The sequence below is a fragment of the Bombus terrestris genome, chromosome 11, assembly GCF_910591885.1.
Source record: "Bombus terrestris chromosome 11, iyBomTerr1.2, whole genome shotgun sequence".
In the NCBI taxonomy this organism is placed as follows: domain Eukaryota; kingdom Metazoa; phylum Arthropoda; class Insecta; order Hymenoptera; family Apidae; genus Bombus; species Bombus terrestris.
In genome coordinates this window covers 665,490-690,129 of record NC_063279.1, presented here as the reverse complement: position 1 = coordinate 690,129, position 24,640 = coordinate 665,490, and the positions used below count along the sequence as shown (strand labels likewise).

Below are 24,640 nucleotides of genomic sequence, written 5' to 3'. Positions count from 1 at the left end.
TTCTGAACGCGGCGTGCACTTCGAAATTTACTTTAAACTTTTAACAAGGAAGCGTTTATTGTGTTTTTATCTTTCTTGTAAATGTAAATTATATTTAAAAAGTTCAATTTACATCTGACTCAGCAAATTCACGATCGTATGTTATTCATGTGAACGCTTCCTATCTTAAGGTAATTGCGACACGAAATAAAATCGATCCACAGTGTGTCATAAAAATAGCGAAATAAGAACTATATACTCGATAGTTGCACGTATTATTCGAGAAAAGCGATATTCAGGTTGATCAGTCGATTCGAGTAAAACTTTCGAATTTGTCTCCGTAATTGATCAACAATAATCTAGATTCTAGTTAACAGAATCGATCTAACTTGTATCACCTGCCACGCAGCTGTACGCAACACAATGCAACGATATGATGTTTATGCTGTTGTTAAATTATCGTTTTTCGGCTTTACTATGTGCATTAGCGAATCATAGAAAGAGGAGAAATCGTTTGCCAATCTGAGTGCGATGGTTTACACGTGCAAGTGTCAAAAACGATTTTATCATGTAGTTTCACAGACAAAAAGAGATGTTTTGGCATATTCAAAATTCTATTCAGTTTAGTAGAATTCGATATTTTTTGATTGGACATTTGTGTTTTTTTGAAAGGAACTTCGTAAAAAATAGCAGCGCTAAAATGTCCACGTTAAAATTGAATACGCAAGACAAAAAGGACTTGGACAAGTTCACCAAATTTTTGGCATTAAAGGCTGCACAGATTATTGTGCAGTCGAGGTCAGGTGAAAAGGTTAGCACAAAGTGCAAGCCAAATTCATCTGGAACAGATTGGGTAAGCTCTTCTATTTATAATAATTTTGATTGCACATATATGTTATAGATAATGAACATATTTATCTTTTAATATCTTTTTATTCTTTTCTTGAATTTCTTAAATGAAATTATATTTTATTTATTCAATATGTTAAAACAGCATTTTATTGGTTTTTGTACTGAAGAAAAGTTTGAAAACAATTTATGCAAATACAAAATTCATAACGAACAAACGCATAAATTATTATCGATGTATAATACATAATTGAAAACATGTAGTTAATATTTATATTAATTAATAATATGTTAATCGAGATTTTATAGTTTATAGTTTCCTAATTATATATCCTTTTATTATACAGTTCAACCTTGCTATTCACGATCTACCAGAAGTTTTGGCCGAAGCTAAAAAAGTAATATGTGGAGAAATAATAAATTCAACGATACCTCTTTGCATTGAAATCTCATTAAGAACTGTCGAAGGTGATACAATGGTTTTAGAAACATGGAGTTTGGGTGTATTGCCAGAGCATAGTGATCCTACTATAAGAGTAACATATACAACATATAATAGAATGAGTATTTTACTCAAATCGTTATTATCTGTATCAAGAATTACTCCAGCTTATAAATTAAGCAGGAGGCAAGGACCGGATTCCTATGTTATTTGTTATAGGATTTATATGGGAGAACCCCAGCTACATACACTAGGTACAGAATAGATCAATCTTATATTAAAATCTAATTTTGTCTTTTTAAATAAATTCAATATTTATAAGTTTACTTATAACATAGGTAATATTTTAAACATATTGCAATTTTTTGCAGGTGATAATTACAAACATGTTAGGGTAGGTCAGTTGTGCACACCAGTGGGGACAATTCATTTATCAGTATCATATAGGACAAAAATGACTATATCTCCTACTCATACTGGTCGTGATTCAATAATGTTAAAAAGTGATCATTTTCATTCTGACTTGAGTCCTCGTCATGCTAGGTATCAACAAAGGTAAGTGAAGTGAATGTAATTTCTATTGGATTAATTGAAACTTTTTTTATTCATATTTTAGCGAAGAAACGTCGAAATCGCTTAGTGATACTATCAAGGTCGGAGCATTTGTAGTCAATAAGCCTCTCATTGTTAACGAAGAGGATTTTGTTATACCAGATGTACCTTTTAGCTCTTTGCTAACTCCTAGACAAACCTCACCTCCTCCAGTCTCGGTGGCTGAGACCACAAGTACAAAGACTGCAACAACAATCATTGCTACGGATAGCAGCAATGGAAACAATGAAAGACTTACAAATGATAACACAACATCAAAATGTAACTCTCAAAATGGATCGAGAAGGAGTAGTTGTTCAATGACCAGTGCCAACGATGATTTTATTATGGTAGATTTGGTAATTAACGTTCCTATATTTTTAAGATACTAGAAATGTTTGACTAAACTCTTTAAATGTTGCAATTACAGAAGACTCCCTTCGCAATAACAAACACCAATAGCGATTTAGGAGCATTTTATCGTGAATGTCAAAGTGCACCCCAGCTTCAAGCTTTTATGGAGGAAAGAACACTTGCAGAACAAGTAGGAGATCTTACAAAACAGTTGGAAACATTTGAAACAAATATGCGGCGGTATGAGGATATTCTGTCGTCATTATGTCAAACAGAAAATAATAACTAATATCGAAATCAATGCAATGTTAGGTGCTTCAACGAGAAATGTTAATATATACAACCAGCATATAGTGTCTCGTCATAGATTTATGCGATTCTCATTACACGTATCACGATATTTCAGCAAGAGCATTTCAATAAAATTTTTAGCCAAATGCTATCACTGCTTGTGATCACTTATGAAAAAATTGGATTTAATACAAGATTTATCTATAAAGTATAAAAATAAAAATAGTTCATCTGTATTACCAATGTATGTACATTTGGTATGTGTGATTTATTGATGTACTTTTTTTTCTACAATTTCTTTTTTTTATTAGTTCCTTTTATCACTCCACCAATAAACAAAACATTTTTATTCAAAATTATTTTAATTTATTTCTATCGCATAAACTATATTCTCAAATTTATTGTAAATTAAGTGTATTTTATTTGTTAAACGACTTATTAATAATGTGAATTGATAAGCAGCGTAAATGATAATTAGTTAATATATTTTGAAACTTTAATTTATTATTTGTACATAGTGTAAATTGTATTTTAGTGTTATAATATTGATTGATAATTAAGAAAGGATTATATAACTTTTTCATGTTTTATTATTCCAATCACTTAATAAATCAGGCTGTGCTTGCAATTTGAGTAAAACTTTTATGTTTAAGATGCTATATGCAACCCCCAATTGTGATCATTTAATTAACCAATCTTAATTACAAGATACCATCCTTAGTGTAATAGAAGCTTTAAAAAAAATTGAAAGCATGAAATTACATATTTTTATGTAAATACTTTTTAATATTTTAATACTGGGAAATTGTTTTCATCTGTTCTATTTCATAACAATGTATGATATCATTCCTGCTATTGAACTGTTCAATCCTGTCAAGTTCAAATTGATGTTTCTTAACCATTTAATTCATTTTTTCAACTTATAGTGATCCATTATACAATAGACTTTGAACTTAAATTATATTGTTTCAATGTTTATTTTTACTTTTCGTCAAATGTGTATGAATATTAATTTCCATAATGCTAAGTTAAATATTGGTTAAGGAAACAATTTTCATTACATTGTGATATTACAATGTAAATCGGTTTGTAGGTATGCATGTTCCAATTGTAAAAGCGGTAAATGAGTATTAAGAATAAGTAGTGAGTAGTGAGTATTACATTCTGGAGTGTGACAAAGAAATGAAACATGGCGGACTCAGCGGGCAATTGGTGTCTTATTGAAAGCGATCCTGGAGTTTTTACAGAATTAATAAAAGAATTTGGTAAAGTTTGATTGGTTTTATTTAGATTTGCTTCTAATTACTTTAATTTTGTTGAAAATAATTTATATATGATTATGCTAGAAGATATCTGTGTCTACTGACAGTTGTTTTGAACACTTGCATTTTGGATTGTTATTTCTTGTAACATTATACATTACCAAGGCATTTAATATAATTTCTCTTTATTAAAGGTGTTCAAGGTGCCCAAGTGGAAGAATTATGGAGTTTGGATGATGAGCAATTTGATAATTTGAAGTGAGTATTTCGTTCATATAACATAACCTATTTAATATTGGTTTATTTTTATTTCGTAGTGTAAACGAATATCTTAAATTATAATGTAATCTAATACCCTTTCGCATTGATAATAAACAATAACAATACAGTAAAAACTTAATTTTAAATCTAAAATTATAAGCTTATAACCACATACATGTAAACTTTTGAAGAAAATAAATGAATTTAAATTAATTAATCTCCTATTTTTTATGATATGTTAATAATAATTTTGTTATTTACTAGGCCTATACATGGCTTGATATTTTTGTTCAAATGGGTGCAAGATGACGAACCCTCTGGAAGTATTGTTTTAGATAATAGATTGGATAAAATCTTTTTTGCAAAACAGGTATTTTTTATAGTTATTACTAAATATTACTCAATAGTAAATTAGAGGATAAAAATATTGAAAATTTTAGGTGATTAATAATGCTTGTGCAACGCAAGCAATTTTAAGTGTATTACTGAATTGCAAACATTCTGATATATCATTAGGACCAAATTTGGAAGAATTTAAAAATTTTTGTCAGAGTTTTGATGCTAACATGAGAGGTCTTGCTCTTAGTAATTCTGATGTGATAAGAGAAGTACATAATTCTTTCTCAAGGTATTTTTCATATAACAATGTGTGTGCGCGTGTGTGTGTTGCATATCTTAATGTTAAAAATATATATATGATATGTATATATATATGACATAAAATAAACATTATTTATTGTAGACAAACAATATTTGAATATGATTCAAAACAAGCGTCTAAAGATGATGACGTATTTCATTTCGTGAGCTACGTTCCTATTGACGGTCGGTTATATGAGTTAGATGGATTAAAAGATGGACCCATGGATTTAGGTCCTTGTCCACTTGGAGATCAATGGGTTCAATCAGCTAAACCAATAATACAGAAACGAATAAATAAGTAAATATCACCTGGTTAATGTATTCATTTGTTTTATGTAGTAATTGTACAATTTATGTTTGCAGATATAACGAAGGAGAAATACATTTTAATTTAATGGCAATAGTAACAGATAGAAAAGTAGTTTATGAACGACAAATAGCAAATGTCTGTGATCCAGCAGAATTGGAACGTCTTCAAACATTGATTGAGAAAGAAATTCGAAAATCTAAAAGATATCAGATTGAGAATATTAGAAGGAAGCATAATTATTTGCCATTAATAATGGAGCTTCTCAAAATGCTTGCTAAAGAGGGCAAGTTAGTGCCTCTATATCAAAGGGCAAAGGAGAAGGCGTTGGAAAAGGAATCAAAGAAGAATAAAGTTTAAATCTTGGTTTTCTAAACTGTATAAGAAAAATATTGGAATGTATGTATACTACATAAATATTATTGAATAAATTATAGTAATGTGTTTTTAAAGATAGATGTAAATATATTATTTTTTGAATTTTTCTAAATTAAAAAAGTTAGTAGAAACTTATATGTATGACGATGTAATTCAAATATGAATTATATGAGAAAATATTCAAGATGCTCAATTTATCTTTTCCTATTTTATTATATATTGATATCTTCGTTCAAGTCTTCGTCTATAATTTTAACTTTTCCATTATAAAAGAGTCTAGGAAGAAATTTATCAGTCAATTCATTTTTTATATCTTGTATCTTTTCATTATATAAATACTCCACGATGTCTAAAAAATACGAAATGAAAATCATTATTATTATAAAACAAAGCATTTAATATTCATAATTTTATTAATTTAAGAACTTACCAGTAAAGTTTTTTGTATTTATTTTTAGAGCAGCTTCTTGCACAAGATAAAAAAATATTTTACACAAAAAGATATTAGTAACTCCATCAAAATATTTCGCTACATTTGACCAGACTATTTCTCGACTATTCGAAATCCCTTTTCCATAAATGCTGCAATATAATTTTCAGTATACATATAGCAGATTTACTATATTTTATATTAAAAAATAATTACTTATATTAGGAGATATAACGAAGTTTCTGTATTATGAAGGGTTATTAACTTACTATTCAATTAATTTTATTTTTATATCATTTAAATAAATAGGTTCTGGACAAAATAATTGCATGTGCAATTGAAATATCCAGAATTTCTTCAATGTATTATGGTGTATACCTAGCTTTTCTTCTAATTTGCGCCAAACCGGTTTTGGGATAATAGCATCTTTTAAATCCTCCACCGTCTCGCATAATGTTATGCACATGAGAGCTTTTATAAATTTACCAATTAAAGATAATGTCCACTTGATTTCAGGTGATGCTAGAATAAAGCGCGATTGAATTAGTTTTATTATTAATTTCGTTACTATAATAATAATTATTATTATTATTGTTACATATATTATACAAATTGCAATATTTAGAAAGAAACTTACTGTCTTCATCTTGCTGCATTTTTTTAAGCAGTTGATAACGTGACCAAATTGAATGTCTTGAACGTCCCAACATTTTACTTAATTCTGAAAATCTGTGTACTTTTTCCTCATTTTGTTTATTCTTCATATAAGATAAAATTTTCTTATCTTCAACTGATGTATATCTATAAAATACATTAGTAATTAATATTACACGAATGCATTGAGCTTTTGATATGGATGGTACCTTTGAAAAATTTTCTCATGATTTCCATATAAGTGTTTGAATCTATGAAAAACACTATACAATGTTCTCCATGGTAAATTATTTGCTAAAAATTGAACAAATTTTCGTCTCTGTTCTATGCTTTTTATATAAAATCTCTTAGCACGTTTCATATGAATGAAAGGTTTCGCACATTTAGGATTCCAGTCATGAGCCTGCATATGAAAGATTATCAACGAAAGAGAAATATATAACATTAATTAGACATACTTTACAAAATGCTTTCCAATTATCCTTGATAATTTTATCTTCGTTAGGTGTAAATATACCACTTTTTAGTGGTCCATGTTTTAAGAACAGCTGTTTCTCTCTTTTTGTTAATGTTTTTGAGCCTGCAGTATGTTCAATTTTATGTTGTATCGGTACTTTATGCATTAATTGTACTCTTAGTCTATATAATTTCTAAAAGAATAATAAGTTAATATAAAATAATTAATATATGTGAAGTACGATTGATGCAGATATTTACCTTTATTGCATCTTCAGATAATTCATTTTTCTCTTCTTTTTCTTCTTCTTCCTCTTCCTCTTCTTCTTCTTCTTCTTCTTCTTCCTCTTCCTCTTCTTCTTCTTCTTCCTCTTCTTCTTCTTCTTCTTTTTCTTCTTCTTCTAATGGCATTTCAATATCTAATTCTCCTAAAATATGTTTTAAGTCATCATAATCCTCGTCGGTATCTTCTTTATTAGATCTATGTTTTCCTGTCATTCTAATCTTATTCTCTACACTTGTTTCTTGGTTTTTTATATTTTTATGAGGTGTACTAGTTTCTTCATTGTCAGTGATATAAAGGGGATCAACTTCTGGATCTCTGGATGTTTCTACAGTCTGATCGTCTTGCATGGCCTCATCGATCGTCGAACAAAAAATGTCTGTATCTATTTTACTTTCTTCAAAATCCATCACAGAATTGAGATCATGCAACATGTCAATAGCTTCCAGATCATTTAATTCATTATCACATAATTCTAATTTGACTGCATCAGACAATTGATCACAATCATTGTCGCTACAAAGTTCCCTTTTTATTTTTTTTTCAGGTGTATGTTCATTGCAGAGATATTGCCCCTTTCTTTTATGTCTCGATGGTGTTTCTGTTTGTGAATGCCATTTCATTAAATTTACACCCAAATTATTAGGAGTGAAATTTTTTGGGCTATTTATATTTTTTATATGGATGTTCTCTATGCTTTCTAAATCTCCCAATGTATTACTTTTTGGGGGGGTCTTACATAAATCTTCTATTTTTCTTACACTAATTATCGATCGTTGACTTTTATTTGATATTTCATCGTTGCTGCAACCTTTTTTTAAATTTAAATCTGCATGATTAGTTTCGGAACTTACATTTCCATTGTTAACTAATGATTTTTTATTAACTTCCTTATTAGGAGTTCCATTTTGTGTTAATATTTTTTTCTTTTGTAATTCCATCTGTTATTTCAGAAGATTTACTACCATGTAATAATTCATTATCTAATATATATTATTCATTTGTATTTATTCCTTTTTCAAACACTTTAAGTTATTTTTATATCTGAAAAATGTTCATAGTCATTTATGAAAACTACTGTTTGTTTTAATTATTAAAACTAAAATAATTATTCTACAATATTACTAAAAAAAATCATTTTTGTTTTTAATCAATTAATGTCTTTATATATATGTATATTATATTACGTTTTAGACGTTTTCTAAAAGAGCGTTATCGCAATGTCAGAATAAATTATAAGTAATATATAATCATAAAATTATTTATTTTATAATTATAATTCTAGTATTTTAAATATTTTGTTATTTCCTTTTTGATATTAAAATGACCGCAGCACATGTAACATATACTACATATAACTACCATAAATCTATAAACAAACTAACCTCTTCAAAGCGTCTGTTATACTATATAGACATAGATTGTAACACGTGGAAATAATCGCATTCACGATCTAACTAAGCTAAGCTAAATAGCTCTAGGAAATTTACTAGGGGAAAGCGTTCGAAAATTGAGTTGTGAAAAATGAACATGAAAGACAACGAAATTCTCGTTCTTGCCAGATAGATGGAGACGAGTAGAGTGCATCTGTCTCTATCTGAGATGTTCATAGCAGACAGGGCCAGTTAACAGTTACACTGGCTCGCTCTTAACCGATGAAAATAAGACTGCGCTTGAGCGAACACAATTAATTATTAACGCGGCCCCAAAGTATCACGTTACCCGGAGACGGCTTCGGTCATTCGATTCCTATATTTCTATGCCCAAGGGCACGGAATGAGAACGTTTTTGTTTTCCACGTTGATTTTTCACGACGGCTTATTTGATTTTCAGTTTTCGGCCGGTTTCTTCTATGCTTTCGGTATATGAGCGTCAAGACCGTGTTCATACGTACTTACTTGCGCGTAGGTTTTCAAGAACCAACAGTTAGGTCCTAACCCCTAACCTAACCGCAGACGAAGAATAGATAATATACGAATACATTTTCACTTAATGAATTTTTAAATCATTTTTTCAGTAAGAAAGTTATTTATTCAGAAAAATATTTCTAAACAACACGAATGATCTGCAGTGTCTATTAATAATTAGTGTTACAAGAATGAATTATAGGATATCTTATTTTATGGTTAAACAATAGCTCTAGCTATCTAACGAAGAATGCTTTTCAGTAAGGCTTTTCCATTTCATTCGCACTGTAGAATGATTTTGATGAAATTTTCGACCCATCTGGTACGAGGTGTTAAAAGTAAATGTGTTGGAGTTTTAATTTTGTCAAGCTTGTACAAGCTAGGCATTTTCACACAGTTCGGAGCAATGTGACAGCCTGCTTAACATTTTTGTTTACTTATAATTAACTATTAACTAGTGATTTTGAACCCGCTACACAAAAACCGTGTTTACCGATAAGTTTATCATAGATTCGACAACCTTAGGCGGTTACCGTAGGACAATTAAAATCCGTCGTTTTTGTCGTGATCATATGCCTTCGCTTCGACTCCCGGAAAAGTCAAAATTCGTAAACAAGGTCGAGAGCTCAGCGACCGTTGGGATCTTTCGAGAACACCTTCGAAAGGAAAACCCCGACGCCTTTTGTCAACTCCGACGGTTATAAATATAGCGAATAGGGAAGCGAGGCAACCTTTAGTCATCGAGTGATACGAGCAGAACAGTTAAGTCGATACTTCCCCTGCGCCGATACATTCGTAATCTCTAATCAATCCAGCAAGTTGCGTTATACGGCTAGTGTACACTTAGGGTATACGTAATAAATTATATCGTTAAACATACTCTAGTGTTTCTAAACCTTCTATCGCCCACATACACCTCAGAAATAAATTTGTTTTGGATCTAATAAGAAATGTGTGCATATAAGGCATGTAGCACGTAATAAAACAAAACGAAGGAATTTATAACGTGGATCTTTTTTATTTACAATACTATCATATACGTAAATATTGTTCGTCTACATCAATTATATTATATTACTGCTTATATTTAGTTCTTATATCGTTATTTTCAAACGCTTAATTCACATTTAGATACTCGACGTTTCGTATACAACGGCGACAAACGTAGCGTAATCTTAATTAATATGTACTTAAGACTAAGGACTAGATACGACGATAAACTTTAAGTATGAATTTTAGTGATTACCGTTGATCATCGACGTATGGACGCAAAGAATATAAAAATGTTGAACTCTCTAACAGAAGAATACAACCGAATTTGTTGTAATTAATCTTTCCGTTAACTCTGATCAGATATTGGTATTTCAATTATTTTTCGGTATAAATGGTGTTCGTGTTTCTCGCGGTTCTCGTTTGCCGTTAGCTTCACAGCTGGTTGGCGTAAGTCTGCGTTGGGTGGTGGACAATTCTCTGAAAATTGCAAAATATTGTCAAATACATTCTCTATCCCTGGATGAATATACGAACAGCTTGTAGAACTATTTCATTCAGGTACTAATGATAATAATCAGAAGAACGAGAATCGTTATTTTTTATAACGTTAACAACCTGTGAATGGAACGTTTCCTTCGCGGCCACAGATGAAACGCGCCGTATATCAAAGGATTTACCAAACTGTTGGTCATGCCGAAAAAAAAGATTACGTTTTGTAATTCCTTACTGAGCTGAAAATATCAAAGCTTTTTATAATCACTACGATTCAAATATTTACAACGTCTTAAAATGTAAAAGTAATCGATCTTTGGTAAGTCGTATTAACACATCGACTGTTGGGCCGAAGTTGCGTGGTCTTTCATCGTTACCGAAACTTTTTCTCTTAAAATTTGTTCATCTTCCCGACGTCATTTGAAAACAATTTGGGCGTGACGACAACGTGGCGTCATCAGCAGTCAGCCTGTTAATCGGATCGACTTCTCGCGAAGATCGTCAAGTAAATCTAATTAATTTAAACTATTTACGTGTTTGTCAGGATCAAGGAACATAAAAATGATCATCATTGTATAATACGGTGTCCAGCAGATGATGAAAGCAGTTATAATAACGATGCTGATTCTCAATGATTTGGCCTTTGCTCGATGCATTAATTTTCTTCGGTTTATATTTCCATTTACGTGACGTATATCGTTATTAGTTAGCTTCAATTTAAATATCCTTTCGCTTCCTAAAATTATTTTCCTTGTAGCTTGTGATCGAACGTACAGTTCGTACGTAATGAGAATAGAATACATACGAGAGATTGTGATTACGGTGGAAACGTAGGTAGCGACGAGTATCGCGAGAGGAAGAAGGAATATGAAAAACAAAACGAAGGATCCGTAAAGTTGTTCCTGCCAAGGTTCCGTGTAAAATCCGTAGGTCACGCATTGTTTGAAATCTTCGATGAACGGTCCTTGAACTACATGGAATATGATAATCTGGAAATAATAAACATTATCAAATCCAAATCTAGCCTATATAAATATATGCAAGCGTGAATGTTTGATTTCGTTTTGGAATTCATTCTATTACGGATCGCCAAACTCGCGCATTTTACGATTTCCATAAGCTAATCGATCAATATCGCCAGGTTATTTCATTTATTTACCACTTGATAGTTGCTAAAGACTCTCCGAAATGTACAATTTTATTTCCTCGAATTTTGAACATTAATATTTAACCGAACCCTTCGTTCATTAATTTATTTATTTGCGCATCGGCTTGTATTCTCAAATTTAGTACGAGGAATTAAATATTTTTACAAAGAACGCGTAAGGTGTAAAAAAAAAGCGTAAAAGCCAGCATAGCGTGATTTTATAGATTCGGATCGGTAGAGATCCATGGTAAAAAGTAAAAATGCAAAATTAGACGTTGACATTCAAGATGAAGTTTATTTGCCTACACCGATAACAAACAAGCGCGATCTAAATATTTTTGTCCAAGAGAACGGTGGAGTTATGCGACCTATAGTTTCCATCGAGTCTTTTGCTTTTCCTCGTGATAAGAACAATACGATGGAATGAAAAAAAGATTCGACTTTGAACTTCACCGTCAAGATCAATTTCGCACGATTGCTTCTCAACGAATCTCCACCTATCCAAATATGCAGAATCGCACTATGGTGGCAATTTTCTTTTATACTCTGTACATAGGTACATATGTATGTACCAATGTACGAAGCGTGAGAAGGACATTCGTCATCGATGCTGTTCGATCGATTATAAAAATTTATAATCGTAAGTTGCACGTGTGGGCACTTCTTACGACCAATTTTTTACGATTCTGCCAAACCATACGTTTTTTCGCGTGCTAGGACGACCTCGATGGAAAAATTATTCATCGCCATTTTGACAAACGAAGCTACTTTGATCGTGCTCGAAACAGCATCGTTTATTTGTAAACGTCGACGCTCGTTCGTCGATCGTTCAATAGCAATGTGACGGAAGAAAATTTCGGCTCGTTGTATCATCTTAAAATTTCTTGTATTTAGTTAATTTCTGTGGAAATTGGAATCAACGAATCATGGATTAAATGTCGCGATCCGAATGGAAGCGAGCTTGCAAAGACTAAGTGGCGTCTAGGTACTCTGAACGCCGATTAATCGCTGCTGCCGTTAAGGTACTCCGTTTTTTCTGATCATGCTTTCGTACAATTTTTCTCCATGGTCAAGTATCAAAAAAATAACTTCTCGAAATTTCAAGATCGAACGTTTCGCGCAAAGTTGTCAATTTTACGTTTATTTTACTTGAAATTGATTCTATAAATTAGACGCGTAACGCATGCAGGAACAAAAATACAATGTTTAAAGCGTACTTCGAAGTTACTTCTGTCTTAACCAAGCATATCTTTTGCCTGTTTCGTTCGAGCGAATAAGTCTTACGAATAAGTAGCAATTTTCAAGCACGATATATATAATTTAATCTTTTCTCGAACAAAAAGATTCGCGTACGATTAAACGTTTTTAAGATCGATCGGTTCGCTCGCAGTTGGAGAACGAATATAATCATGGTGAGCGATTCGGCAAAAATTCTTGCCCTGGTTGTCACGGCAATAAAAAATCTTCGCGAATTGAAAGGCTCGACTTCTCGAGAAATTTTACATTATCTCTCGTCCGTCTACGATATTTCACCAAATGTGGCACGTCGTCAGGTTAGCAACCGTTCCCATCACGCATATTCTCGCCTATTTTCACGCGTATATTACGCATATATATCTCGTCGATTCTCGACGATAATTTCACGCAAACAGATGCAGACCGCGTTGAAACGCGGCGTCGCCTACGGTATCCTAAAGAAGAACGGCGGCTGTTACATTCTACCGACGAACAGCGAGATAAATTGCCAAGAAATTGCCGAACAGGAGGTCAATCTACTGGACGTCTGTCGCAGAAATAGAATGCAGAAAAAATTGGGCTGCAAGTGCAAGAAGAGACGGCGTAGACGTAGAAGAAGGAAAAGAAGGTTCTGTAGATGTAAGCGGAGACGAAGGAGGAGAGTGAGAAGACGAAGCAGAGCAGTTTGTGGAAGGAGGAGAAGAAGAAGGAAGAGGAAGTGTCGGTGCGGTGGTCTAGGAAGAAATCTAAGGAGAGGCGATCCAGATAGGACGAAACGAGCCGGGATACCCCATGCAGCCGAAAACTTTCCAAGTGGCAGACTTTTCGAACCGTCGGAGGCTTACGATTCCGCGGCCAGCGAGAAAACCTCTTTGTCCAGCATCACCTCGGCAACAGACTAGAAACGTTCATCGGTAGGTATATCGTGGGCGGCTTTAATTTTTGCAAGATTTTTGCGTCGGAAGGTAGGATATGCCGGGGACACCAGGCTAGATCGAATCACTTTTCTACGTCTTATTCGAGATTCGTAGGTCGTAACCGGGCCGTAGTCGGAAAAGGCTTAGCTTTGCCTTAAAGTGCGAAGCGTCTCAAAGTACGCGAGCTACTTCTTTTCGTTTTAGGTGTAAGACGAGCAGCGGTAGAGACGGCATGTACCGCGACAAAGCAAAGCTTAAGACAGCAATTTATACGAGGAGCTTTCCTTTAGGGGTGTGCTCTTATGTTTCGTAAGAAATTGATAAAATGGTAAACAGCCGGGAGAAAATGGAGGATGGTTAAATGGATGGTTTAAAAATGGTAGATGGAAGATGGAAAATCGAAACAAGTAGAAAGGTATTAACGATTGGCGGAGTATTTGCTGTATTTGCTGAGACAATATTTGTAAAAGAGCGAAGAACAGATAAAGTAGAAAGCAGAATTTAATTTAAAGATAAAGAGATATTTTACGGTATCGTATTAGGCGTATAGAAGCGTCTATTTATACATTTTGATATATCGATATATTTTACAGTACCGCAAGAAAAAGTAGTAAATTCGTAGTGGAAGAACAAGATTAAATTATCATCGTATAAGCCAGGACAGAAGATCGAAAGATATACGAGATCTTTCCAAGATGTGTCATTTTTATTAGCGTTTATATATTTACGTGCATTCAGTTTTTCTATTACCTTTTTTATTTTAGAGTGTTCGTTTTTGCGTAGATGTTATATTATAGGACATGGCTTTAATATTTTGTCGTGTCTCATTTACTTTGTAACGAGAGGAAAAATATACAAATTACACAGTTAAAGTTGTTTCTACTAATACCGCTAGCAAATATCGGTAATCGTCTTCTCGAATGTTTCACCGCTAATTGAAAATTTTCCTTCCATAGCGTTTTTTTAAACGCAAGATAACTCGTTGACTTTTATACGGTTTAGCACGTATCGTTATTTATATTTAGCGTTTCTTCGATCCTTCCGAAATACGTTATTCGTATATCTGGATTTACGTATTCGAAGGAATAACCGAAACGGTAATGGAATTTTATCGAAATTGATTCGAGACTGATCTAATCTCACTTTTAATACCTGTCTCGCACCATCGTTATACGCATACAGGTAAAATTCGCAATTAACAACGAGTCTCGATGTAAGAACCCTATCTCAAGCTCATCGAACTTAAATTCCGAGTGGCCAGAATTTTTAATTAAATTCAGCGTTCGGAATATCGATTCGAACTTTTAAATCAATTTCTCCGACGTTTAAAACAATTTCTTGTTCGGCTTCTTCTTTTAATTAGTATAAACGTTCATTTTTCATGGCACAACGTAACATCGTTACGCTTCGGTTTTACTTTATCATGAATTTACATATAAATTTGAATTTTTTCCCCTGTCCAGACATCCGCAACTGTTTTACACGCCTCCATTCAGAATTTCGGTTTTATCGCGAAAGCGGCGCGTGGTATTCCGTGGTTGCTTCAGTTTCCAATTTCGATGCGATGTTTTCCAGTATTATACAATTTCTCTGTTCGTGCTCGTGACGAGTGCTCTATTCTCAGGCAAATTAAAAGCGCGACACTACGACACTCCGCCACGATAAATTGCACCGTATGCAGCTACGATAGAAAAAGTAATCGTCGACCAACTGGAATTGGCAAGGGACGCGTTAATCGACACGCCTACACCAACGAGGAAAGATCCTCGAGCCGAAAATTCAAGAAATTACGCAACTCTGAGAATATGTAAGGGATACGTAATTCTTCGCTGCTGCCCAAATTCATTCTTCAGCCTCGAATTCACGGGCGAGATCGATCTCTGATAAATTATCTCTGATAATCTGGCTACTTTTCGATTTTGCGTCGCGTCATACTTGAATCACGTACATCGACGACCGAATCTTTTGTTCATTGGATTGATTTTTTTATCGAGATCAAATACGATCGAATACGAGTAATAGTAACCAGTTTCGTAAGGATTTAATTTTCGCCGAGTTTTAAAGTTAAAACAGCAACCAAGTTAAATTGAAAGTAGTAATTACAAAGATATGGTAATAACTTTTATCGAGAGTCTCCTTTTGTTACGATTTACGTAGCACGGAACCAATTCTTCCATTACGTTTTACATATTACGTACGTATTCAGATGTTGCACGTAATTAATTTATACTCGATATTAACTTCGTAAAGTGTTTTGCATTTAACGAAGTTGTTATACGCATTAAACGAATTTATGTTCGCGGGTATTAGCACGTGTTAGCGAAACGATACGCGTTCTATAAACGTCGAATCAATTCACGCTCATAAATGTATATCGAACTTAATATTTTTATAATTAGTAGTCATTAGTAATTATACCTGACACAACACGATGTTCCCTTTACTAAATCATTAAATAACGTAATAAATCTTAACGATGAATTTTAATGAACATGGACAGCTACATCTACATCCGTTTAGATGTAAATAAACGAGTTTCTTACTTAATTTGAATTCGTAAACTAGAATGTCGCAAGTTACGTAAAGAGAAGAAGCAGAGAAGCAGCTAGACGCGGATGATCGTCGTACGACGAAAATTGAATCGACGCTTTTTAGATTTTAACTGGCGCGAATCTCGGAGAACAAATTTTTATAAGGAAACAAACGGAATGCGTGTTCGAACGAAGCAGACGAATAAGTTACATCTTTTGACAAGTTACGTCCTCGTTCATTCGTTGATCGATCGAGACGATAGACTCGAGCTCGAAAAACGACGTCGTCGATTTTTCCTGAATTTTGCCGCCCGTCGTATCGAGTTTCTTTTACGATCGATCGTATTTATTTACGACGAACGATGGGACATCCTTTCGAGGTACGTACGTTTGTTCGAATTTCAAGGATTTGAACTGGGGCAAGGTTTCGCTAACGCAAATTCATCCCTTTGACTAATCCGAACAAGGCTTCGTAGCAACTCTTACCTGAGGCGATGCGAATATAAAGGACAGTATCCACGCCAGAACGACAAACTTGAGACACCTGTCAGCGGTATTCGTGCCTTTCATCGGGTATCGTATAGCAAAGAACCTGTCCACTCCGATCAGCACCAGTATAAAGGTGCTTAGATACAAGCTGAACACTTGTGCGAATTTGAACAACTTGCAGGCGACGTTGCCGAAGATCCAAGCCACGGTGTAGCCCCATACCGCGTCCCCTACCATGCAGAACACCGTGACCAACAGATCGGCCACCGTTAAATGCAGGATCAACGTGTAAATGGCCGACCAAGCGTGTTGCTTTCGTCGATTTATCGCGATGGAGTAGATAGTCGCGACGTTCGCCACGAAGCTGAGGATCGCGATCACGGAGAGCACGATCACTTTCACCACGACCACTCTGGTCAGCTGTGGAGCGTGATTCAGGCAAGTCACGTTGTTCAGGACGCCGGTGGAAATTAGCTGGGCGAATTCGCTTATGTTGCGCCATGGCCGAGCGTGAGGGATGTGGTTGACGCCACGAGACTGATCGGCGAAGTCGGTCAGGTTGTCACAAGCTCGTAACGTGTACGTGATATTGTCGATTGGTAATAGTACAGAGTTTTCCATTGTTCTTGCTATCGCATTACTTTTGCATCGTACCTGTGAATCGTGTTTTTCCATTGGTAGCTATTGGTGACCATGCTTCGTGAAATACGCGCCTATCATACCATATACATATATACGTGATATATCGTAGTATATAATAATACGTAGTATACAAGGAAAATATAATTTTGCGCAAAGGTTCGAATAAACGTACAAATTTCTGTGCGTCGTGTAAAGCATTTTGACGTTTCCTGCCTGTATTGGTCAAATTTGAAACCAATTCGAAATTGCATATCTGGATCATCTATCACCAGAATATTAACGTCGAGATAATGTCTCGCGATAATCTGAATCGGAAATTCGGATAATTAGTACCGAATAATCGACGTTCTACCATTATCTATGGGATAACGAATATTCGTCGTCGAATCGAATCTCGCAGTTCTCGAAACTTGGAAACTGACCACGAAATCGATCGTGGAATCAAACTCTACATATTTTATGCGTGTGCGCGTGGCTGTAACTCTCGAGTTACGAATCAAGTCGCGCGAAACGCCTCTGCACCAGAACATTTTCAAGATTTAGTCGTAATGTCTCCTTTCTCTTTTTAACGTCTAGGTACAAATTCCCTTATATCGAGATTACAAGGACAGAAGGCAAAAGACAGAAAGCGTCGTATCGCAAATTTTAAGGAATATACTCGCGCGGCATTCCTACGAAGAACAAAATATCTTATAATTTAAATTGTACGTTATGCGCGCGCGTATCTCTCCAGATACCAAAGTTTAAAATTTAAAACACGATACGTTATAACTTTATACTCGCGAAAGATAATTCGGAATTTTATTCCACTTTACATTCGCGAAGCTCGTAAATGTCTTCTTCTGCCTTTTTTGACCGGTCGCTAAACTTTAGCAGAAAAAATTTGCCAACGCGTACTTACCTCTGATCTTCGTCTTCTCCCAAAAACGTCGGATTTACCGAGTTAGCGCTTAGCTGGATGACCGCGCTCGGTTCGTATTAAAATTAAATTAACGAGATTCAGCCGGCTACAGTCGTAAAGTCCGGTCACCACCACCTTCTTTTTGCCAAACTCTCGCATTCGTCCAACACGTTATCCGACTCTTCTATTCACTCCTCTTCATTCTATTCGCACTTCCCTTCGTCTTTTATTCCTCGACTTTCAGATTTACGAATAAACGATCGCTTTTTTTTTTTATCTCCGTCTTTATTTTCCTCTTTTCTCGATTATCGCGTGCTTACGAAAGAACGTTGCCATCGAGACGAGGATTTTCTGAGCGGAATCGAACTGAAACTGTCGAGCGCGTCACGATTTAGCGGTACAAAGATGCTCTTCATCGTCTCTTTCATCTTTTGTAAAAGACGAATTATGATTGCGAGCAAATCGAACGTAAGCGTCGGATAAATAAATGTTTGTACGTTTCGTTTGAAAGAAATTTGATTGTCAACGGACTAATGGTGCGAAAAATATCTGTCATACGAAAGAAATAAGAGGAGAAAAGAGATTTTAGCAAAGTGGACAAAGTTGTAAAGAACTGAAACCGATATACACTCGCTCGACCAGCTCTCGTTACGTACGTACTGGTTAGAATTTTTCACAAGTATTTTTCCTTTCATCGAAGGCGATTCGGTTTTTACAAAGTGAATAATCAACGAAAGCGAAAATGAATAATTAATGGGAATCACGGCGTTGATCAACTTCCTTTTTTCATTGTTTTTTTGCAATCGAGAATCGGCTATAAATAATTTATTATCTGTTGTTCAAACGTCGTTGATGTATGTTTGTTGCGAACGGCGAACGATGGTAAAGTGTTGGTCAATTTTGCAACAAAATAACGAGTAGATAAGTATTGATCGTTTTGCGCGAGAATAATTAAACAGAATTGCCCAAGAGCCCTTGGAAGAGCGAGACGAACGAATGTAACGAACGTGTCATGTATCGAATAAATCTATTAACCCCACGAACAAGTATTACATAGGTACGTCTGTACATACATATCGATGTATGTATTTAAGAATCGTCGGTTGATTTATGTCGAGCGTATAATTTTCCAGACCTGCCTGTAACGATTTAACGAGTTGGAAATATTAAAACAGGTTCTTTATGATTCAAAGGAAACTAACTATTCCGTTGTAATTGATGGTTTTTAATTAAGCAATTAAGATAATGTACGTTGTTAACGAAGCGAATCAGATAACGAACGAGTTTCCAACATTGTATGTAGATATCTATTTTAGTATACGTGTGCCGCTATATAGTTTATACGGTCTAGTCTATGTAGAGTCTACATGTAAAGTTATATTTCTCTATTTTGACGGCGACTTTGATTAAAATCATTCGATATTATGCAAACACCTACTTACCGTCTTACGTTAAACACTTTTCTCCTCTTCCGATACGACAAAGTATATTTTACGACGATACGGTAAAGCTTGTTTACAAGATGTAGCCATCGTACATATTTCTCTTCGTATCTGATTATTATACATCGATATTGTTCGTAAACGATGTTATCGATTCGTTCAACCATTCAGATTTTACGTACATATTTTCTCGAATACCTATACATCGATCGTGTGTGAAATATTTGCAAGAAAAGTAGTAAGACTCTTTTTTCTTAATTCGCAAGTCGGAGAATAGTAATTCCTTAATAGGAATTCGTAACGTTATACCGATATGTCGATGTTAATGTTGCCATATGGAAATTATCAAACGTTCGGTGAATATTTACGAAGGTCGATCGCACGATTTCACGGTTTATATTCGAGAAAGATCAAAATCGAAGAAATATAATCCCGCTAACTATCTGGCCGTGGTACGGCAATTGCTTGGAAAAGCATGCCGTGTCAGCCTAGCAATTAGAAAATTCATATCGTAGAAACACAATCCGCCCTTGATCGGAATCTATATTCTATCGTGATTTTAATTTTAATTTCCTATGTGTCGGTCGTTCAGATTAATTTATCGCGTTACGATTCTCGTTTCCTTCGATATCGTTGCATAAAATCAATTTTTAATATCTTTATTTCTTACCCGATCTACGTTTCTTGTTCGATCTATCACGGAATAGTTACTCACAGTTCTTAGAAAAAACTTGTTACCTTGGTCAATTTTAATCGCAGCTTTAGTTTTTCTTACATCGATAAATTTGTTTAGCAATTTCACTTGTCTAACAAACTCGTTAACTTTGAAACTTTCCTGCTTCTCCGTTTCGTTAAATTTACTACGTATAGAATCGATGTTTGGCGCGTTTTCGTCAAATACCGATTTATCGTTTAAATACGATTCGATTTCTTGAAATATCTTTCGTTGCACAATTTTTTAAAGCTCACCATCTTATCGGAAACACGCGTGTCACTTTAACTTTCGTTTCGTTCCACTGAAAATACTCACTCTTCGCTTTAGTCAGAAATTTCAACGTTCCTCGATAGACACAAAGACACATTTGCCGGTTGTTCTTAGTTTGTTCGAATTTGTAGATATCGTAATTTATTTCTTAATCACTGAAATAAAATATAACCGCACGGAAGATGTTGTCTTTTTTTTTTTCTCGATATCGATGATTCGTTATCGCGTACACGAACTTATATTCGTGGGACGCCTGTACTCGCTCGAGGATCGATTCGTTCTGTATCTCGTCTTTCGTTGCTCTCGGTTTTTCGTTCGATCGCATAACGCGATCAACGAAGAAAGAGAAGTGGCAACGTTATATTAGCGCCTTGCTAATAGCATAATCATTCAACTAACAAAAACTACATCCTTTCTTCGTCCCCTCTCAGAGAACAATAATAATTTCTTAGAAAATATTATCATTAAATCGATGAATTTACGACACTCATCGTACGATGTCTGATTTTTTTGTACAAATTCGTCAAACGCTGGTAAACGATGTAACTTTGAAATTCAACCACGCGTTAAATCTTAATCTCGCGATTATTATTATCGTAATGTTGGTATCATCATCATCATCATCATCATCATCATTATTATTATTATTATTATTATTATTATTATGAAACTGGAACGAGTAATTGGAAATTTGGGAATTCTTTGTTGGAAAATGCGCGATCTTCCGGTTCCAAGCGGCCACCAGTTCGCTACGTGGAAATCGACTAGCGGTTGGAAGACAATGCCGTTTCGCCAGTGTCCGCCGGTTCTTTCGTCTCTTTCTTCGTTCTTTCGAGTCTGCCTGTTTTGTACTCTGTTCATTTTGCGTTCTACAACCATGTAAACGATTTAAATACGAATACGTAAGTAAATGCATTATTCAGTTTTATTTTTTCCAAGGAATTCATTATTCTGTTATAAACTTCCATCGGCTTATATTTTTTACGGTGAATCCGTCGTACGGATCGTACCGATTCGTTTAAGGCGATTCGCGTTACACAACACGGTAAAAAAGTTACGTATCTGTGTACGAGTGTATGTTTACATTTTTGCAGCGTAACGAGACGAGACGAGACGCGACCGTAGGAGACGATCGGAGCATGCACAAACAAAGTAAATAGAACAAAGATCAGAGGAATCGACAACAACGATGCGTTTATACGGATTTACGATACGGATTTATAATCGTAATCCCTCTACTTTTCGCTTAAGGCCGCGTTTTCACCGAGCCAACAACGAGAAACTCGGTGTCCTGTCTTGTTGCTGCGTGTTCCAAAGAGTACGCAACGAACGTCATCTCGTAGAAACGGTGTGTCTACGTCGAAGCAACGTAATCGGAAGAACATTTGTGTTTCGAGAAACACGGTACAGCATCTAGTACTCTAAATCTAAATAACTCCGCTGCGGTACTTCGACACAGATACTTATCACGAATAAAGTACATGTGAAAAGTTGGCCAGATTAGCTAATCACTTACCAGCGAGACCCCTGTCGTGCTTTAAAAGTTGGAAAGAAGAAAAGGAGCGTCCCTGTTCGCGTCCACCGCTCTTTATCAATTTGCACGAACAGACTCGATCGATCGAATTCTTGGTTCCGGAACTCTGCCCTTTCCACGCCCTTTGTCCATCTCGCTATGACAGTCGATGTTCTACGCAACTTCTCGTCCCTCCGTACGATCGACGAAACGAAAGAAAAGAAACGAAAATGGAAGAAGGCAGACTTAGATCGCGAGACTGAGAGACACAGCGGTGTAAATTGTAAAAAACGATAAGGCGAGGAACGGAACGCGCGCACACGCTATGGGTGGTGTTCCATGGCGTGTGAAGGAATGCTTCGGGACGTTGAGAAATGAGAAACGTGGTCAGCCCGAAGACAAAATCACCGACGATGCTATTTGGCTGGCGTTGCCGATGGAATGACGCGACGGACGGCGGACGGCGGACCAACTCATGGTTTAAACATCGGTCCGGGCTTAATACGAACGAAAGCATAAAAGACTGTTGCCGGGGAAACGAGATCTAACGGAGGAACTTTTGGCCGACGAAGAATCGGAGAGGCGAAGGAAACAGCTGCTTTAAAGAAAGGGTCGAGAAGAAAAAGGAAGAAGGAGAAGGAAGAAAAGCGAGTTTCGTCGTTGGCTGATGAGCTCGTCGCTTGATTGGTCCGGTTGTCGAAGGGACGATGTCGAATCACGCGGAAAACGAAAGCCGAAGAGCGATCTGTTTGAAGTCCGAAACGTTAAACGCGTCGTATTCTTCGACTCTACAGCAGGCCACCAGTTCGCGACGAATCGATGCTTCGAACCGTTTATTTTTCTCGCTATCCGAATCTTTCGAGAAATTTTCCGGACAAACGACGAATTTAGCAGTAACGCGATACCATTTGATATTATTTACATCGTCTTCTTCCGATAAACGAATCTATGAATCGAACCGTACCTGCTATATACACGTACATAGTACCGTATGCGATAGCGCGATCAAACGAACGAGTTAGAAAAAGCAAAGTTGGCAAGTTCGAGGGTCTGAATTTAATCGCATACACGTTTTAGCTCTTGTAAGCCCGTTTTCTTTCGCGATATAAAAACGTATAACGCTAGCTTTTCAACGTCGCCGATTCTTAGATAGCCAATTATTATCACTGGTAAAAATAGATGACGCGTAAAACTGTGACAAGTAGAATTTTATCCAAAGAACGGAATCCAAAAGGTGTTTCGTACGTACGTTTGTAGCAAGTTTCTACGGTACGAGTGGAAACGGTATAAGAAACTGAACCGAACGGATCATTTAACTTTGTTTCTTCCATTATTCATCGCGACGCGTCGTCCGCGAGATCTCACAATATACTAAACGCGGTTGCCTTCTCCTTGGTCGAGAATCTCCACTGAATAACGTGGAAGCAAATAAAACAGTTTCTTCTCTTGGCTTTCATCTCTGAAATTTTATTTAGGGCACGTACTTTTGTAACGCAGACACAAAAACAGGAGACGAAGGAAGAGAGAAACGAACAAACTGATCGTTCGATTACCAGCGTGTAATTTCATTACGTGCTATCGCAACGCGACTCGTTCCATCGCTGATGCAATTTTTCAAAGTTTTCTATAACTCACGCAACACGTATATACGCCTATTCGGTAGCATAATCGAATTAAGCAGCTGCGTACATAAAGATGCATAAAGATCTTCCGTTTCTTTAATAAAATCACTCGTCACGTATTCTCGTATTCCTGATTCGCATGCGAAAGATGTCAGTGGATTCGCGAGGGAGCGTGGATCAGCCAACAGGAATGTAATCCAAATCCATGTGTTCTTTTGTTGACGCAGCGGCTTGCGCGGCTAAATCTTCGAATATACCGTGTCTGGTGTCGCAAAGCTTCAGCTTTAGCATCGTCGATAACGGCCTCCTCGATAAAATATTTCTACTCGCTCGATCTCTCGTAAAATGTTATTCGCCTGTTGTTAACGTTGGTCACGTTTGTTCTTCACTTTTCGATTCCACTTCGGTATCGATATTTGATAAACGTTCATCTTCCAAATTTCATATAATTCGCTTCGAGTTTCGTCTAGTCGAGCAGACTTTTCTTTTCAGAATATTTTTTGGCATAAATCGAATGCAAAAAGGTTGCACCGAGAGATTTTTTAACGCGGCTGATCGTATCAGCATTAATAAAGAAACACCACGTTGTACATACGCGCATTAACTTGCTGAAACTTGGTAGACTCGTAAAATTTAAGTGGAAA

General features: G+C 35.4%; 5 protein-coding genes across 16 annotated transcripts; 3 read left to right on the top strand and 2 right to left on the bottom strand.

The window, feature by feature from the left end:
- Positions 1 to 33: 33 nt before the first annotated feature.
- LOC100645090 (autophagy-related protein 13) lies at positions 34 to 2,800 on the top strand. Of its 3 annotated transcripts, none has more exons than XM_012313364.3 (5): positions 34 to 832; positions 1,176 to 1,524; positions 1,642 to 1,813; positions 1,887 to 2,220; positions 2,292 to 2,800. In XM_012313364.3, exons 1-5 carry the CDS (start codon positions 572 to 574, stop codon positions 2,502 to 2,504), a joined length of 1,329 nt encoding a protein of 442 aa, XP_012168754.1. In that variant the 5' UTR covers positions 34 to 571; the 3' UTR covers positions 2,505 to 2,800. The 3 variants fall into 3 exon arrangements, with proteins under 3 accessions (XP_012168754.1, XP_012168753.1, XP_003398752.1); XM_012313363.3 differs by having other exon boundaries at positions 37 to 832; positions 1,642 to 1,825; positions 1,887 to 2,211; XM_003398704.4 differs by having other exon boundaries at positions 40 to 832; positions 1,642 to 1,825.
- On the top strand, positions 2,334 to 5,434 carry LOC100645207 (ubiquitin carboxyl-terminal hydrolase isozyme L5). The gene is made up of 7 exons (XM_003398705.4): positions 2,334 to 2,455; positions 3,600 to 3,771; positions 3,963 to 4,026; positions 4,294 to 4,399; positions 4,470 to 4,657; positions 4,772 to 4,969; positions 5,035 to 5,434. The coding sequence occupies exons 2-7, from the start codon at positions 3,696 to 3,698 to the stop codon at positions 5,336 to 5,338; spliced, it is 936 nt and encodes a 311-aa protein (XP_003398753.1). The 5' UTR covers positions 2,334 to 2,455; positions 3,600 to 3,695; the 3' UTR covers positions 5,339 to 5,434.
- On the bottom strand, positions 4,471 to 9,166 carry LOC100647348 (DNA ligase 1). Of its 3 annotated transcripts, none has more exons than XM_048410572.1 (8): positions 8,565 to 9,166; positions 7,158 to 8,223; positions 6,899 to 7,090; positions 6,650 to 6,843; positions 6,424 to 6,587; positions 6,056 to 6,308; positions 5,787 to 5,938; positions 4,471 to 5,705 (listed from the first exon to the last, which is right to left on the bottom strand). In XM_048410572.1, exons 2-8 carry the CDS (start codon positions 8,118 to 8,120, stop codon positions 5,569 to 5,571), a joined length of 2,055 nt encoding a protein of 684 aa, XP_048266529.1. In that variant the 5' UTR covers positions 8,121 to 8,223; positions 8,565 to 9,166; the 3' UTR covers positions 4,471 to 5,568. The 3 variants fall into 3 exon arrangements, 2 of the variants coding, with proteins under 2 accessions (XP_048266529.1, XP_048266530.1); XM_048410573.1 differs by lacking the exon at positions 8,565 to 9,166 and adding an exon at positions 8,367 to 8,524; XR_007225861.1 differs by having other exon boundaries at positions 5,545 to 5,705; positions 6,165 to 6,308; positions 8,565 to 9,156.
- A 915-nt stretch (positions 9,167 to 10,081) lies between these two features.
- On the bottom strand, positions 10,082 to 21,442 carry LOC100645456 (gonadotropin-releasing hormone receptor). 8 transcript variants are annotated; one of them, XM_012313370.3, is made up of 7 exons: positions 20,615 to 21,436; positions 18,435 to 18,806; positions 16,889 to 17,545; positions 11,377 to 11,560; positions 11,105 to 11,307; positions 10,695 to 10,810; positions 10,082 to 10,556 (listed from the first exon to the last, which is right to left on the bottom strand). In XM_012313370.3, exons 3-7 carry the CDS (start codon positions 17,510 to 17,512, stop codon positions 10,451 to 10,453), a joined length of 1,233 nt encoding a protein of 410 aa, XP_012168760.2. In that variant the 5' UTR covers positions 17,513 to 17,545; positions 18,435 to 18,806; positions 20,615 to 21,436; the 3' UTR covers positions 10,082 to 10,450. The 8 variants fall into 8 exon arrangements, with proteins under 8 accessions (XP_012168760.2, XP_012168762.2, XP_012168758.2 ...); XM_012313372.3 differs by having other exon boundaries at positions 20,547 to 20,656; XM_012313368.3 differs by lacking the exon at positions 20,615 to 21,436 and adding an exon at positions 19,877 to 20,074 and having other exon boundaries at positions 18,435 to 19,573.
- Positions 13,128 to 14,218, top strand: LOC105666206. Its single transcript, XM_048410577.1, has 2 exons — positions 13,128 to 13,868; positions 14,076 to 14,218. The coding sequence occupies exon 1, from the start codon at positions 13,128 to 13,130 to the stop codon at positions 13,854 to 13,856; it is 729 nt and encodes a 242-aa protein (XP_048266534.1). The 3' UTR covers positions 13,857 to 13,868; positions 14,076 to 14,218.
- Positions 21,443 to 24,640: the final 3,198 nt, after the last annotated feature.

Bases quoted from the DNA above. Each gene is read 5' to 3' on its own strand.
- LOC100645090 (XM_003398704.4), top strand. From the start codon at position 572: ATGTTTTGGCATATTCAAAATTCTATTCAGTTTAGTAGAATTCGATAT. The intron at 833-1,175 runs GTAAGCTCTTCT...TTTATTATACAG, and splicing joins ATTCATCTGGAACAGATTGG to TTCAACCTTGCTATTCACGA. The intron at 1,525-1,641 runs GTACAGAATAGA...AATTTTTTGCAG, and splicing joins ACCCCAGCTACATACACTAG to GTGATAATTACAAACATGTT.
- LOC100645456 (XM_012313375.3), bottom strand. From the start codon at position 17,512: ATGGAAAACTCTGTACTATTACCAATCGACAATATCACGTACACGTTA. The intron at 11,308-11,376 runs GTATGTATTCTA...AAATAATTTTAG, and splicing joins CACCGTAATCACAATCTCTC to GAAGCGAAAGGATATTTAAA. The intron at 10,557-10,694 runs GTTGTTAACGTT...TGCAATTTTCAG, and splicing joins AGGAAACGTTCCATTCACAG to AGAATTGTCCACCACCCAAC.
- LOC100647348 (XM_048410572.1), bottom strand. From the start codon at position 8,120: ATGGAATTACAAAAGAAAAAAATATTAACACAAAATGGAACTCCTAAT. The intron at 7,091-7,157 runs GTAAATATCTGC...TTATTCTTTTAG, and splicing joins TATCTGAAGATGCAATAAAG to AAATTATATAGACTAAGAGT. The intron at 6,309-6,423 runs GTAAGTTTCTTT...GCTTTATTCTAG, and splicing joins AATGCAGCAAGATGAAGACA to CATCACCTGAAATCAAGTGG.
- LOC100645207 (XM_003398705.4), top strand. From the start codon at position 3,696: ATGGCGGACTCAGCGGGCAATTGGTGTCTTATTGAAAGCGATCCTGGA. The intron at 3,772-3,962 runs GTAAAGTTTGAT...TCTTTATTAAAG, and splicing joins AGAATTAATAAAAGAATTTG to GTGTTCAAGGTGCCCAAGTG. The intron at 4,400-4,469 runs GTATTTTTTATA...TGAAAATTTTAG, and splicing joins AAATCTTTTTTGCAAAACAG to GTGATTAATAATGCTTGTGC.
- LOC105666206 (XM_048410577.1), top strand. From the start codon at position 13,128: ATGGTGAGCGATTCGGCAAAAATTCTTGCCCTGGTTGTCACGGCAATA.